The sequence below is a fragment of the Lathyrus oleraceus genome, chromosome 2 (assembly GCF_024323335.1).
Source record: "Lathyrus oleraceus cultivar Zhongwan6 chromosome 2, CAAS_Psat_ZW6_1.0, whole genome shotgun sequence".
Lineage (NCBI taxonomy): Eukaryota > Viridiplantae > Streptophyta > Magnoliopsida > Fabales > Fabaceae > Lathyrus > Lathyrus oleraceus.
In genome coordinates this window covers 221,052,442-221,070,342 of record NC_066580.1, presented here as the reverse complement: position 1 = coordinate 221,070,342, position 17,901 = coordinate 221,052,442, and the positions used below count along the sequence as shown (strand labels likewise).

Genomic DNA, 17,901 nt, shown 5'->3' with positions numbered 1-17,901 from the left:
GAATACAAACACACTTGATTCAATGTCAAATGCTTTTCAAAATCAAATAAAACTAAAAGCAACGTGAGTGCTTGATCCAATGTCAAGTACTTCGTCCATATCCATTTCCATTTCACTTCTATCTCATCCAATTCTACATATCATCCTATTCAACTTCATATCTTGATCCATTTTTATTTATCAAATCATTTTCATAATAAATTGGATGAAAAAGATGGGGTGTACGTACTTGTGAATACCATTTCAAGTACTTGGGTTTTTGGCCGTACCTAGCTTGTATCCCGATGCTTGACATACTTTCAAAATGATTAACAAATAAAACGAGTATAATATGATGCTCTGAGAGTGAAAAACAATGGTTAGGATGGAACTGTCCTCTCAACTCTCGAGTATTCTGATTTTCGGTCGTACTTAGCTAGTGGTTAGATGCCCATTTCCCTCTGAGTACCAACGATTAAACTCATTAAACCATTTCATAATTATCATAATCAATCAAATATATTCTTCTACCTTAGGGCACCATCCATGTCTTTCATCATTTATTCTTCAATATCTTCAATATCATCATCATTAACTTCTGTGATATACTATTTCTTTGGACGAAATACCAATAATTCTTTGGATTCAGTATATACCCTTGGGCCAATAACCAATGATCACCTATGAAACAATAGTTGTTTGTCTTGTATAAACAAACATTTACTTTTGTTTTCTTTTTGGATAATATGCCACTTTTACTCTTTGGTTCAGATTTAATTACCCTGTGGATTCAAACAATACCATTATCTTTTGGTTTTAAACTATACCTTTCATCACTTCTGTCAAATATTTATTTCTTTTATGTCTTAGTTCTATGAACTACGAAGCTCCGAGTTTCTCATTTCATAATGAGAATACGTAGGCATGAGGATTCGAGTCCTTGGCCATCATATTTATTTATTCATTCTCCTTTATCCTTCCATCTAGACCTATCATCATTCATCATTCAATACCTTCAATCATCAAATCATTCATCAGTGATATACTTTCTCTTTGAACCAAATACACTTTTTTTTGGATTCCATACATACTTTTGGGCCAATAACCAATGCCTGCCACTGAACCAAGAGCCTTGTGGTTGTCCTGTTAGTTCTCTCGTTGTTTAGACAAACATTTCCTTTTGTTACCTTGAACGTCGTTATATAGCCAAACCCTTTATTTTTGACCATATTCTAGATTTTGTCATTGGTTTAGATATACCTACCTTATGGGTTCAAACAACATTATCATTTGGTTAAAATCATACTTCAATCACTTTATCTTTCATCTCCCACCATTAGTTCTATGAACTACGAAGCTCTGAATTCCTTATTGCACTATAAGGATACGTAGGCATGTGGGCCCTAATCCTCACCGAGCACACTGATTATTCCATTCTTTTTTCTCTTTTACAAGTAATCTTTAGATAGTAACACCCATTCGAGCAAAGAACAATCCAAATAGTTCTCGTTGAGTACAACGAATGTGAGGGGGTGCTAATACCTTTCCCTTACATAACCGACTTCCTTAACCATTTCTCTTCTAATTGATAGCTTCTCTATAGATCTTCCACATATGGTTTCTATTGATATGCATTAAACATTATCTTCTCCTTATTAAACTTCAAAAGCAATTCACCTGTCTCCACATCTATTTTTGCCTTCCCAGTTGCCAAGAATGGGCGCCCGAGAATTAATGTTCCTTCCGAATCATTTTTACTGCCAATCACCATAAAGTCTGTAGGGAAGGTCAAAACATCGGCATGAACTAGAACATCTTGAACAATACCAAGCGGACGAGTCAAAGGTGCATCAACCAAAGTGAGTGTCATGTTGCTCGGTATGATCTCTCCGATCTCCAATTCCTTAAATTTGCTCAGCTGCATGACATTGATGCTCGATCTTAAGTCACATAAAGCATGTGATATTTTTAACCCACAATGGTGCAAGTGATGCTGAACTCCCCTAGATCCTTCATCTTTAGTGGAACTTCCGACGGTGCTATCGTCTCCTCTTTCTATATCATGTTGACCTATTCTTTAGCCAACTTCTGCTTTCCACCTTTCTGCAATACCTGTATAAACTTAGAAAACTTGGGAATTAACTATAGAATTTCATGAAAAGATATACTTACATGAAATTATCTCAACATTTTTAAAAATTTTCAAACATTCCAGCCTCATCCTCATGTACCCGTTTTTTCTTAATGATGGGATATGATGGTTATGTAATATGGTAAAGGTGGGTTCAGTTCATTTAGATTTTCTCCTTTATTCTCTTTCAAGGAGAGTTTTTGTCTATGACTTGATCAATTGTGACTTCTTTTTCCTCTTTGTCACCTTAATTTACACCCTTCTCCTTTTCAATATCACCTTCCTTTTTCTTGATCTCATACTCTTGACCTCTTTCAGCATTATTATTTTTAGTAACTACCCAAAATATGTATCCACAACCTTGCATGTTTCATTATTAGGATTATCAACAGTGTTACCGGTTAATCCTCCACTTGAGCTTGGCAAAGCAACTATTTTTTCGGGATAATTGACCAATCCGAGTCTCCAAATTCTTGATTGATGCATCATGATTTCTGCTCAAAATTTCATGGTTCCGAGTTACCTGATCAAAGCTACTTTGAAAAACTTTAATGAAATTTTATAAGGTCTCTTCCAACTGTGATGACTTCCTTTGGAATAAAGCTTGTTGGCTTTGTTGCATCCCTTGATTTGCATTTGAATTATGATTATTATTCCAACAAAATTTGGGTGATCTTTCAAACCCATATTGTATGTGTTGGAATACGGGTTGTTCTTTTGAAGATTAGAAAATTGGACCTCCAACGAACACATTCCATTTGCATGTTCTCCTCCACATAAATCACACCTAGGTACTTGTACCTGGCTCAAGTTAGCTCTACCACTTGTCCCTTCCAACGAACACATTCCATTTGCATGTTCTCCTCCACATAAACCACACCTAGGTGCTTGTATCTGGCTCAAGTTAGCTCTACCTAAGCTGCTTTTATCTATATTTTTATTCAACAATTCAATTTGAACTAAAATAGAATTATGAGTATCAAGAGGTAACATACCTTTAGGCATGCCCACAATTTCAAGCTTGACCGACCTTTCACTTTTAGAAGGGTATTCATTCATACACATCTTCTCAACAATTTGAACTAAAATATAATTATGAGTATCAAGAGGTAACATGCCTTTAGGCATTCCCATAGTTTCAAGCTTGACCGACCTTTCACTTTTAGAACGGTATTCATTCATACACATCTTCTCAATGAGGTCTTTTACTTGTGGTTTGGTCATTTGGCGGATAGTACCTCCCGCATAAGCATCCAATAACATGCGAGTTTGACTCCTGAGACCTTTGATGAAGTTTTGCATCTACTCTATATTATTCATGTTGGCATTCAGGCATCTGCGTAACAAAAGTTTGAATCTTTCTCAAGCGTCATAAAGTGACTCAATTTCCTACTGCTCACAATTAATAATTTATGCTCGGTGCTCGGTAAATTGAGTAGTAGTAAAAAATATTTCAAGGAATTTATCCTCCAATTCCTTCCAAGTCTGGATTGTTCCATTTGGAAGGCAAATCAACTAATATTTCATTGTTCCAATCAGTGAGAACCCAACCAACCTCAATTTAACCTGATCTTCAGTCACATCAATTGGTTTGCACATTGAAGTTGTTTCATAGAAGCGTGCAAGATGCGCCCATGAGTCTCTAATCGCATTCCTGTTGAACGAATTTTCTCTTAAAACTAAAAGCATAAATTTTTGAATATAAAAGTTAGCAAGGTCTTCCGGTACAAACCCCATAGAAACTTGTCCTTCATTAGTTTGTTTATAGTAGTCCCCCCGTAGCGAGGGGTTGTGAAACTTCCATTACTTCTTCTTCAGAGTCATAAAAACTTGATAATTTATCTTCTTCTCGTATTCCTCCATCCAAAGCTTCTTCTCTAACTGCCTTTCTAAGAGCACGCATGGTTCTTTCAATTTCTTGATCCAATGGAATTGATGGTGATCCTGAACTTCACATACACAAACAAAAATACCTCAGTAGCACTATGATAAACAATAAATTAAAACAAAAATTAAAAATACTAAAAATAAAAACAATTGCACAAACGTCGCCTTGTTCAAAAATCAACAGTCCTCGACAACGACACCAAAAACTTGATGACTTCTCAGCAAGTGTACCGATATTGTCAATGTAATAAAAAAGATCGTATCCACATTGAATGCCTCCAAGCAAGATAAAATGTGTGCAATTTATAAAAACCAGTAAAAAGGGGGATTTTGAGTTTCGATGCAAAAAGTAAATAAACGAGTTAACAATATCATGAAAGCGACCAAGCTGTGTTCTAGAATCCCCTATTCCTCTATTGTTGATGTTTGATACCCTGCATGAATGATTTAATTACTATAACCCCACAACAAATTAACAAAACCATTATAGCCGATCCCTCATAAAATAACTCCCTAACCACTACTATGAGTTTTCTATCCCCTAGTCCGCCAACGTAAGCAAGGTTAAGCAATGAATAGAATATTAATTCTCTATGCTACTAATCGGGGTCTCATATCCCTATTCAACCAACATAAGTACAACAATGTATCTAGGTCCAACAAATAGACTAATGGTCGGTATTACCTATGTGCCCAAAATCAGATTAAAAGAGTATCTCACATAAAAACATTACGGACATGAAGCAATTGAATAAGATTATAAATCAATAGGTTCATACAATGGTAAAATCAATATAGAATATAATAATATAGAAATAGGTGTTAGACGATAGGCCTAGATTTATAGGGGGATGGTGAATAGATCCCAATGTTAAAAATTTATCCGAAAATTTGGCTTAGAAAACATCCATTTGGTTATTATCCAAACAATGTTGATCAAGGGATAGGTCGACCTGTCGAAAGTCATGTGTCAACCTATGATTGTTATGCGCTTCCTATGTGTCAACTTGAAGACTCGACACATGAGACAAAAGCTACGAGCTTTAATATTGCAACATACGTGTCGACCTATAGAATGCATGTGTCAACCTATATCTAGGAAATGTTTTCCATAGGTTGACCCGTAATTGCACTTGTCGACCTATAATGCTATTTTTCACAAAAAATGATTTTTCATGCATGTTTGATGCATGAGACCTTTTTCAAGTTATTTCCAATTATTTTTATGCTTCATAATGCTAAGATGCACATAGAGAATCAGAGGATATCGTCCATTATACATTAACGCTAAAGTATCCTAGTTTTGACATCATACAAAACATATCTAACAAAAGTTGCACTCACAATAGGTTTACCATAACACAACCTAACCTAGAGGAGTTTAGCTACTCATAGTGAAATTAAAAATACCATAATTGATAGATAAAGTAACATGATAAGTCTCTTCAAGTGACGGCCTCCAATGGCTTTAAATACTCTAAAATTCTCCCATTTTGCGCTCAAAATCGTGCTTCAATCTCCAAATTTTGTAACCCTTGTGTAAGTGCAAAAAATCCCCTTTTAAAGGTGTCAAAATGGACCAGAATGCGTCAGATAAATTTCCATCGTGTGCGTGATACCTTGTATCACACGCGCGATGCTACTTTAAATGGTACATCGTGCACACGATAGTGCGCGTGATTATTCTAGTGGCTACACGCTTTTGCTCCCTTTTCACTCAAATTTTCACTAAGTCCACAATTTGCACACTTATCTATTTTTACCTCATTATTTGGCTATTCTTCTTCATATTTGCTTGACTTTTACTTGTTTTTCTCCGATTCTTTGACTAAATATATGCAATGATGCACTGTCATCACACATGCAAACAATCATAAATATCATTATTCTGCAAAACCTCTAATCTTATATGGAGGAAAGTTCAACTATAGAATAAAAAATTTCTTCATAGGTTGTGATACTGACCAATGGGATATGGTGTTAGATGGTTACACATATCCTATAGATGTAGATGTCACTAAGCTTGAAAGAAGAAAAATGGATGATTAGCAAAACAAGGATCACAAGAATCATCATAGATCCATAACTATATTATTGAATACCATTTCCTACTATGAGTATGAAAATATAAAAACTAGAGACTCTGGTAAGTATATAATTGATTCTTTGAAAATGATTCATGAAGGAAATCATCAAGTTAAAGAGACTAAAGCTTTGACTTTGATCCAGAAATATGAATCTTTCAAAATGGAAGAGGATGAAACGATTGAGGAAATGTTCTCAAGTTTTCAAACTCTTTTAGTTGGATTTAAAGTCCTAAACAAAGGCTATACCACTTCAGATCATGTTAAGAAAATCATCAGAAGTCTGCCTAAGAAATGGAGACCAATAGTGACAACATTGAAGGTGTCAAAAGATCTGAACAAAACTACTCTAGAGAAACTTATAATTTCTCTGAGGAGTCATGATATTGAACTTGAGGAGGATGAGCCTAGAAAAAGATTAAATTTGGGGTTAAATATATGTAACCCCCTGTCAACAATTTGGGATTCAAAAAATAAAGGAGATAGATAGATAGATTGATAGATAGATAGAGAGAGTATGCAAGGATTTGTTTAGGCAATTCCCTAATCGACCTCGCTATGGGTAAGTCTTCCCTTAATTCAAATTCGAATTGAGATATTATTATAATAAATCTAACTTTGGAAATGTATGTATACAAGAGAAACAATATCAAATCCCACAAACCCTAAGTTTGTTCTTGACTCTAGCACCTCCAACAACCTGGATCAAAGATTGATCAAGACACCAAAAATGCCGCTTCAATTCATTTGTTGTTGTTAATTCCTTGCACGAACTCCCTTTCTCATGGCTTTCACCAGTCTGAATTAATCCCCAACATACATTTGTTGAACCCAAGATTTATCAACACGATCCACCATTTTGTGCTACTCCCTTGCACGACACACCTAGTCCCAAGGGTTTCACTTGATCGGATTCGAATTGCACAATATTGTCCAAAACCTTCAAACCCTAAAGATCCTGAAAGAAAACCCCACTTCGGTTTTCTGATTTGAATCCCTCAAAGATCTCAACCCAATATTCTCGGTACAACAAACCTAATTGGATGTCATTAATCCTAATCTAGATTGCAGTCAATCAAAAAATGATTATGTGTAGTTTGATTATGTGTATGCATAAATTGAATTGAAGATGATGAGATGCTTTAAAATCCTGGATTCATGTAAGTTTTACTCACTTTAGAAACCTTACTAGAACATGGTGTATGTATGAATTATTTATGCATGGGTGATTTAGGGCAAAAAGGAATGCAAAGGACTTGACAAAAATATGAATTTTTGAAAAATCACATCAGATAGGCCGACCTTTAAAATTTATGTGTCGACCTGTTTGATGCGTAAGTCGACCTATCTAAAAACATGTGTGTAACTATGACTGTTAAGCGCTTCCTATGTGTTGACCCGAAGACTCGCCACATTAGACATAAGCTATGGACTTTAATATTGCAACATATATGCTGGCCTATAAAATGCATGTGTCGACCTATAGCTAGGAATTTTTTTAATGTCATATCGTGTGCGTGATGCTGCGTAATGGTGGATGTGATTATTTCCGAAGCTTCACTCTTTTTTACTCCTTTTTCACTCAAAATTTCATTAAGTCTACAATTTGCCCACTTGGATTTTTTTCTTCATTCTTTGGTCATTCCTTCTCATATTTTCTCGACTTTCACTTGTTTTGCTACGATTCTTCAACTAAATACATGCAATGACGAACTGTCAGCACATCCCCAAACTTGAATCATTTCTTGTCCTCTAGTAACTGACCTGTAACTGCATATTTCAACAGACAACAAGTCGGACAATAACAATCGAGCATCACCAAATTAAAATTTTCTTTTACCTGACCATGTTCTAACTTCCAACTTCTATTCGGAGAATTCAGAAAATGTCCTCAACATTGACGAATACTCAACCTGTCTCTCAACTCTCTATAACTCACTCACTGGATAGGATGATCACTCAATCAACATGCAAAATTAATTAAACTTAACTTGATCATGTTCTAATAAAGTTCATCAAAGAAATCATAACACACACATTATAGGGCTTTCTAGCTTGTAAGTTGGCTTATGTTAGGGTAGGATATATTTAGGAAAGTAGGGTTAAACCTTTGGCATTAGGTTCCTAGTTCTCCTCCATTCATCATACCTTTTTGTTAGTACTCGAGATTTGTGATCATTCTAACAATTTCATTCATTTTTTTTTGAAAAAACGTCTTTTTCCGCTTATTTTTCACAACAAAATTTGAAATTATGGATCATATCTTCTAGTACCCCAACCCCAAACTTAAAACGTTGCTCACTTCAAGAGAAACCCCAAACTTAATCATTTTCATGTACTTACGAACAAACTTTCTATCTAACTCCAAAGAGAGGATGGAAAGAAAATATCTTTCAAGTAAATGGCTAAGAATTTAAGGCTACGTCACTGAAAGAAAGGCTTACGCTCTATTATTAACAAAAAAATTACCTCAGTCTGTGTTGATCAAACTTGATAACTTAATCAGAAATAAATCAAACTAGACAAAAGAATAATTCATGGATACACTCAAAAAAAAAGAAAAGTCAACAATGGAAATATTTGGCTCAAATGTTACCATATGAGGTATTTGTAGGTTGATTACAAGTCCATTTATTCTTTTCTCATCCTTCACCTTCAAGTTGCTAGTTTCTATTTTGATGATCAAGTCTCTTTTGGATCATCTTCTCAATGCTAAAGTTAGAACTTGTAAATCTGAAAAAACATAAACAACTACACACTTGTTGGAAATAAAATAAAATAAATTCTGCAATGGTTCTTCAATGGAAATAAAATAAATTCTGCTAGTTCCTGGAAACTTATGCTAGAGTAGATACTTCCTCTTGATATGGTTCTTCAATGGAAATAAAATAAATTCTACAAAATAAAAACTGATTAAAAATTGATGGGTTTCCTCCCATCCAACACTTCTTTTACGTCAATAGCTTGACGCTCAATGCTCAAAACACATCAAGCGTAAGGGATACCCTCACGCCGGTGAAAACTCCTTTTTTCATCCTCTTGTGAACTTCACTACCTTTCTCTTTCAATTTATAGCATGTCTCAAGATCCTCCACAAATGGTGTCCATTGATATGCATGAAATACCACCTTCTCCTTATTAAACTTCAAAATTAACTCATCTGTCTCCACATCTATTTTAGCCTTTCCGGTTGCCAAAAATGGGCACCCGAGAATCACCGACCCTTCTGAATCATTTTTCATGTCGATCACCATAAAATCTACAGCGAAGTGTAGCGATAAATTCATGACCATCAAGCTATGGATAAGCTTAACATCAATAAAACCAGAGTCGCCACCGCACTTTTATTGTTTCCAAAGGAAAAGGGAAAAGTATGAACAAAGCCCAAAGATAAGAAGTTTTCAAATCAAAACTAATAAAATGCCAGAGATTACAGGTAAGGGAGTTGGTTACACAGAGGGAAGGTGTTAGCACCCAAAGTGTCCTAGGTACTCCTACGAAGCCCTTTTTTATGTGTGTATGTGTGTTTGGTATAAAATCATGTTTGAGAAAAATAGAGTGTGGGGATGAGAAAACAACTCATTGATTATATTTTTGTGTTTTACAAGACCTTTTGTCTTGTGCCTACGCACCAACATAAAAAATGAGGGATCAAAACCTCGTAGTTTGTGGTATCAATTTCAATATGAGTGGATTGCTTTTAATCAAAACTTAAGTTAAAAGAGGCAAAAAGGGGCCTAAAAGTTTTAATGGGTGTTAATTCTTTTTGTCTTTTGAAATTTTAAGTCAATATGATTAAATTTATTTACAAGTTTGATTTAAGAAAAAAATTTGAAAATTCGATGGCATAAGGCCAAAGTTTCTATTTTGAAATAAGGTCTAAGTTTGAAATCACAAGCAAAGAAGGTTTTTGAAAAGGGGAAGAGATTTTGAAATTTGAAAAGTGGGAGAAGATGAAGAGACTATCCTAAGCATAAAATTAAAAGTTAAGAGTTGAAAAGATATGACCAATGGGATGCAGTCCAACAGACAAGAATGTCATATAGAAAACCCACTTTCCCTTGGACTTTGAATCAAGCAATAATCAACAAGCAATTATAAATATTAGACAACATGAAGATCAAGGCATCAAATAAAGATGGCCACATCCAAGTAAGCAAATCCCATAGCTAACAATCTTCTTTGTCTTCTCATGTATCAGATGAAATACTCCTTGATTGACTCAGAATAATGCATCAGACACAAGATCAAAATAAAAGTTCGCATCAAGACAATGTAGCAGATGAGCTCAAATAAATCCCAAGACTTGCATCAGGTGAAAGCTCAGTTCACAATAACTTGATCTCAAAATGTTGGCATTGGCCAAGTCCTTTTTGCATAGGGAATGTTGCCTAATCCAAAGTCCAAAAGTTCAGATCAAGCTCAACAGTCCACTCAAACATTTTTTAGGGTTTTTGTTGTTCATTAGGTATTTTAAGGTCCTAAGATCACAAGCACAAACAAAATACACAAACAAATATATACAATCACAATATATGGCTCAAATGAGCAAAGTGAAAATGGCATAAACATAAACAAGTTAAATGATATGTAAATGACAATGAATGGTAAATGACTAGAAATTAAATTGCATAAAGTAAATGAATTGAAAGTAGATCAATATTAATAAAAGTTAGTCAAATGTTAGTCAAGGTTAATTATATGTTAGTGGTGTTTTTCTTTTCAATTGATTAAGTCAATCTTTGGAGAACACTCAACCATCTATTCACAAGCATGGATCCTTGAACCAAGACATCTTCCAAAGAAAGGAAAAAAGGCCAAGTTTCCACATAATACCATGAAAGATGGGAGACTCACAATCTCACTTACTAGAATGCTATGCCTTTAGGGTCAAATTTAACTCTATGTTAAGCAATCGTAATTGGACTTATATAGAAGTCACAACTATCTGAGGCTGGACAATGAAAATTTAGGTGCTAATGCATGTTAGATATTTGGTATAATGTACCAAACTCCTAAAACATACCACACACTTAAAGGAAAAGATCAAAAGAGATGGACCTATCTCATCCATACTTGTATTGGTTCATCTGACACAAGGTCATTGATGAACCAATTAGCCTTAGGATATTGAGATTTCATTGGCCAATGAAAGGGATGAGAAAGAATGATAATGAAGATGAAGTGGGGAGGGGAATGATAGAAACACAAATTGGTCATGGGAGGAATTTTATCAAATTAAAATCATTCATTCATTTTGGGTGATGAAATGTACATTTCATCAATCCCCTAAATCCAATGATTTTAATCCAATAAAAGTCAAGTCAACCTCGACCAAGGCCCAAACAAATAGTCAAACATCACAAGGCCATAAAAATGTCTCAACACAATTTTTACACAATCAATCAATTAAAAATCAAATTAAAAATGCATTAAAATACAAATTAGTTTGGTCAAAACCTAAAACCTCTTCAAAACACCAAATAAATGACCAAGAGATTTATCCTTGGGCAAACAAGGTCAAATGACCTTAGACAAAAAATTTCATTATTTTTAAAAGGTTGGAAGTATTTTTAAGCGATTAAAAATGTGCTCAAAAACATTTATTTCATGAAAAATATCAAAATTAATCCAAAAAATAATTTTAATTTAGAAAATTAAAGAGAAAAATATTTAAAGATTTTTGGTGAAAGTCCCATATTTTTTGGATTAAAAATGAAATTAATATGAATTAAACAAAATAAATGGATTAAATGAAAAATCAGAAAATAAAAAGAAATTAAAAAAACAAGGGCCATCAGATCTCCCTTATTAATTGAGGTTGCAGATCTGATGACCACACGTTAAGGTGCACCAAACACATGATTCAAATAAAACAAATGGCATAATTAAAATGTGGAATCAAGATCAGATGGTTGGGAAGCTGCCAACATACCACCGGAGCCCTAGCTCCGGTCATCTTCTCCGGTGAGGACCACCGGACTGGTCCAACCAAAACTTCATGAAAAATGAAAAATGAGTACACTAATTTGAAGAGAAAATGCCCAGGAGCACGAATCTGACCTCCATTTCTTTCAATTCCAAGTATATTGAAAGATACATGGATTTGAAATTTGAGGTTCATGATCTGAGTTGCTTCGATTTGACCTCAAAGCAACTCAATCTTGTTGCCTACAATGGTAAGACTTCAGAAAACCAAAAATCACAAAGAATAGTGAATAATTAAAAGAGAATCAAAGAGATGAAGTTTCTGAATTTTCACCTTCGAGTTGCTTCAAATTTGCTTGATTCCTCTTCCTCTTGCTTGCAGTGATCAATTGAGATGGAAAGGGCAATGAATTCTTGGAGTTTGAATTTCAAAACAGAAGGTGAAATTCAAACTCGATTTCAATGAAATCTTTAAGAATTTCTATGCAGTGAAGGGTTTGAATCGTATTGGCAAAGCTTGGGCAAGGTATTGATGAAGTTCTGAGCTCATTGCACTTGTATTTATAGCCAATTCAAATGCTTTCTACACACTTTCATTTGAAATCCAAAAATAGAAATTGCATTATAAGCTTGCGTGGGCGTTTACAAAGCCTATAAAATGATTGGAAAAGGTTCAAAATCGTGCACATGTGATGCTAGAAGCAATGCATTAAGCCATGCAATGTTGAAATGAAATTGAACATGAGAAACTTCCAAATGGTAAAATGCATTACACCCATGCACAAGTCCTTCAATATTGATCCAAATGAATTTTGAGGTGGAAGTTTGGAAAATCAAACATAAATGAAAGTTTTCAAAGTACCCAGTAAAATGTTTACTTCTTTCACTTTGAATAACTTTTGTTATGGACTTCAAATGGAAACAATTCCTTTATTAAAGTTGTAGCTCTTTCAAACCTCTTAAATTTAGTCACAAAATTGAACTCATTTGGATTTAGCATGAAGGAGTTATGCATTTTAGAAGTTGAGGAGAATCACTTGTTCAATGGTAATGGCCCAAAATGACCTATAATGTTTACTCTTGGCACATGCATTTTGAAGTTGAATTTGAACTTCCCCCAAACATAAAAGTTGACGAGGACATGTTTAATTCGATCATGAAACTTGAATGTATTTCAGATCATAAAAATTGAGAAAGTTATGGTCTTGGGAAGTTGACCTCCTAACTAGGGCTCAAACAAAATAACCTATAATCTTTTACCATGAAAAATGACTTTCCAAGCAAAAATAGCTCTAGACTTCAACATGAAAGTTTTTTCGAATGTCATTATGAGTAATGTTTATCTTAGAATAATTTTCATATGACAAAAATTGTAGGAACTAGGGTCTAAGGAACCCCAGTTTTGACGAGTTGACTTTCTCTCGTCAACCACCATGAACCATCTTGCTAGCTTGACATTCTATTGATTTTTGGGACTCATGGAGGATCATATATTTGTAATATGATGTAATATGAAGTATCCCTTAAAATATTTGATCAAATGATGAAGAAACTTGCCGAGGAAGTCACACAAGATACCCAGATGAATTAGGGCTTCCAAGGCAAACAAGCTTCAAACGTTTGATGATTTCTTGATAAAAATGATATGTGAAGATCATGGGAACCCATATATGATGTCTAAAGTCAATTAGAACCATCTCTTGATTAGTCTCCTTGCATTGAGGGTCTCAAACCCTAGCTATAAACTTGATGAAGCATAGGTGAGCATACACACTACCTACAAAAGAAATAAAGCTATACATAGACATATTTTTGGTATTTTGGTTAGTAAATAATGAAAAACAAAGTATGATACAATCAAATGTGCTTGGTTATCTCTCCCAATGAAAACCCAATGAATGAGAGGTATGGAGCACGCCAAGGTATGATCCCAAAGCCAATGCATATGATGAGATAACATGAGGGATCTTAGGGTCAAAATTTGGGTCTTACACGAAGGTCAACCCATTGACATGAACTATAACATTTTGTATAACACCAAGCGAACGAGATACAGATGAGTCATCCAAATTTAGTGCCATGTTGCTTGGTACAATCTTGCCTATCTCCAATGCCTTGAATTTTCTCAGCGGAATAACATTGATGCTCGATCCTAAGTGACATAAAGCATGTGGGATTTTCATCCCCCTAATGGTGCAAGTAATGTTGAACTCTTCTGGATCATTCATCTTTGGTGGAGCTTCCGAAGGTTCTCCCACCTCTTCATTTTTTAGTCATGTTGATCTGTTCTTTAGTCAACCTCTGCTTTCCTCCTTTAAGTAGTGCCTGCATAAACTTAGAAAACTTGGGAATTAATTCTAAAATTTCATGAAAAGAAAGACTTACCTAAAATTGTTTCAACATATCTTTAAATTTCTCAAACATTCCTGCCTCATCCTCTTGTACCCGTTTCTTCTTAATGATGGGATATGGAAGTTTTATATAATCTGGTAAAGGTGGATGTCGTTCATTCAGAATTTGATCCTTTGTCCTCTTCCAAGGAGAATTTTTATCAATGAAGTAATCAAGGGTGACTCCTCTTTCTTCTTCGTCACCTTGATTTCCATTCTCCTCCTTTCCACTTTCACCGTTCTTTCCCTCAATTTCGTCCTCTTGAAATTTTTATATTTCCTTCTTCCTAGTAACCAACCCAGAATTCGCTTCCACAACTTTGCAAGTCTCATTCTTGGGATTATCAACGGTGTTCCCGGTGAATCCTCCACTTAAGTTAGGAAAATCTGCTATTTGTCTAGATAATTTACCAATCTAAGCCTCCAAATTCTTGATTGACGCATCATGGTTTCTTACCAAAATTTCATGGTTCCTATTTACCTGCTCCAAACTAATCTGAGTGGCCTTGATAAATTTTTGTAAAGTCTCTTCTAATTGTGAAGGCTTCTTCTGGAAGTTCGAAGCTTGTTGGTTTTGTTGCATAACTTTGTTACCACTTTGGTTTTGGTTCTTTCTCCACAAAAATTCGGATGATCCTTCCTTCCCAGATTGAAGGTATTGGAATAAGGGTTATTTTTCTGAAATTTTGGCCTCTTCACTTACCCCATCCAACGAACACCTTATGTTTTCATGTCCTCCTCCATAAAAATCACACTTAAGTGATTGTACCTGGTGTCATACCCTCAAATTCACCTTACCTCCATATCACCCTCCATAACCCTAATCCATAAGCATACATCCCTTATACATCATTTCATGTGCATCCACACCCATAACAAGCTCAAACTCAAGCCACGAGGTTCATCTATGAAGCTTCAAGATCCATATGATCATGTTGAGATGTGCCCAAGCCACCTCAACCCTAATCCTTATCCTTAAGTATCCCATAACTTTGGAGGATCATTCAATACATCTCACCCACTCTCCAAGACCCTAATCGGATGGCGAGTCCCTCTTGAAGGCATGTGAAGATTCATCTGGTCACCCAAGAATCTCAACCCTAGTTCTTGATCCTCAACGACTAGCACAATTCCACATACAATTTCTGCCTTGACCATACCTTTGAGGAGATCTAATATCCAAATTTTTTTCATACAATAATCTCTTGAATCACCCCAATATACCTCTTACACCCTAAAACCCTAATTTGTCTGGTTAGGGCTCTTGATGAAACTTGTGGTCCAAGAAACCCTAATTTGCACAACCCTTTGATTGTATGCCTTACCTCACTTGATCACACCATCATCCTACTCTTCATTAACTTTCAATTCAAGTCATTTTCAACCACATTTCATCAAGCAAACACCCATTTCATTCATGGTACAAGTGAAGGAGAAGGGCGATCCAAAATGCAGCGGAAATTAAATTTTTTCTCCTTTAGTGATCCTTACGAATGGGCATGATCAGTGATAGAATCATTACCTCTTGTGACGATTGAAACCTTTGATGCAGAAAATGTCATGCATCAAAGGTTTCAATCGTCACAAGACACGAAAATGTCATGTGATCTGACAAATCCTTTTGTGACAATACTTATGTGTACAATTACCCTTTTGCCATTATGTCTATATTGAACACAAGGCATAGACCGTGTCATCCTTGTCCAGTTCAATATTGGGTCCATAGAAATTTATCCTGTTACGCAGGATGGGCAAATTCCATCTAGGTCACTCATGTCCCTTAGCATGCTTCGTGGAGTACCCATCAACTGTCTTTATGGTCATCCAGTTACGGACAATGTTTAATCAGCAACAAGGCACTCGACTCTACTTCTAGGGTCCATAGTGGTTTCAGGTAGAAGGGATGTATACACCATTATCACCATGAGAATAACTTATGACACTTTGCATAACATTCTATATAGCATTCTCATAGCGGGTCAATCCAGTATAAATATTACTCTTAATATTCATACTTATGTTTAAGACTTGATAACTCCTTATCCATGATCCGTGAGATGTGATCATTAGTCTATATACATAATAGTCTTAATGCTTTAATGTTATCCCACTTCACAATAAAGCTCGACTACAGATACTTTAAGAATAATGTCTTTATATTTAATGTGATCTCATGATTAAGTCATACTTGATACATTAAACAGACTAGCTATTCTAGGGACTTTATTAAACAAAAATAATAAAGAAAAAGCCTTTTAATTACTAATAAGTAATTCGATACAAGTACCAAAAGTATTGGCCTTTAGGGCTTACACCAACAATCTCCCACTAGCACTAGAGCCAATCAGGCATACCCCTAATGGCGATAGATCTAGTATGGCCATCATGCTTCTGCTGCGCAAGAGGCTTTTGTCAGTGGGTCAGCAATATTGTCAAGTGTAGGTACTCTGCATATTTTGACATCTCCTCTATCTATTATCTCTTGAATGACGGACTGTCAGCACATCCCCAAACTTGAATCATTTCTTGTCCTCTAGTAACTGACCTGTAACTGCATATTTCAACAGACAACAAGTCGGACAATAACAATCGAGCATCACCAAATTAAAATTTTCTTTTACCTGACCATGTTCTAACTTCCAACTTCTATTCGGAGAATTCAGAAAATGTCCTCAACATTGACGAATACTCAACCTGTCTCTCAACTCTCTATAACTCACTCACTGGATAGGATGATCACTCAATCAACATGCAAAATTAATTAAACTTAACTTGATCATGTTCTAATAAAGTTCATCAAAGAAATCATAACACACACATTATAGGGCTTTCTAGCTTGTAAGTTGGCTTATGTTAGGGTAGGATATATTTAGGAAAGTAGGGTTAAACCTTTGGCATTAGGTTCCTAGTTCTCCTCCATTCATCATACCTTTTTGTTAGTACTCGAGATTTGTGATCATTCTAACAATTTCATTCATTTTTTTTTGAAAAAACGTCTTTTTCCGCTTATTTTTCACAACAAAATTTGAAATTATGGATCATATCTTCTAGTACCCCAACCCCAAACTTAAAACGTTGCTCACTTCAAGAGAAACCCCAAACTTAATCATTTTCATGTACTTACGAACAAACTTTCTATCTAACTCCAAAGAGAGGATGGAAAGAAAATATCTTTCAAGTAAATGGCTAAGAATTTAAGGCTACGTCACTGAAAGAAAGGCTTACGCTCTATTATTAACAAAAAAATTACCTCAGTCTGTGTTGATCAAACTTGATAACTTAATCAGAAATAAATCAAACTAGACAAAAGAATAATTCATGGATACACTCAAAAAAAAAGAAAAGTCAACAATGGAAATATTTGGCTCAAATGTTACCATATGAGGTATTTGTAGGTTGATTACAAGTCCATTTATTCTTTTCTCATCCTTCACCTTCAAGTTGCTAGTTTCTATTTTGATGATCAAGTCTCTTTTGGATCATCTTCTCAATGCTAAAGTTA

The 17,901-nt window shown here is 35.0% G+C and overlaps 1 protein-coding gene across 1 annotated transcript in view; it reads right to left on the bottom strand.

Moving 5' to 3' along the window:
* Nucleotides 1-3,872: 3,872 nt before the first annotated feature.
* LOC127122661 (uncharacterized) overlaps nucleotides 3,873-17,901 on the bottom strand; it is a 73,201-nt gene continuing 59,172 nt past the window's right edge. Inside the window, exon 2 of the mRNA XM_051052961.1 lies at nucleotides 3,873-4,054. Coding sequence (XP_050908918.1) covers nucleotides 3,873-4,054 — 182 coding nt within the window. The remainder of the gene's footprint in view (nucleotides 4,055-17,901) is intronic.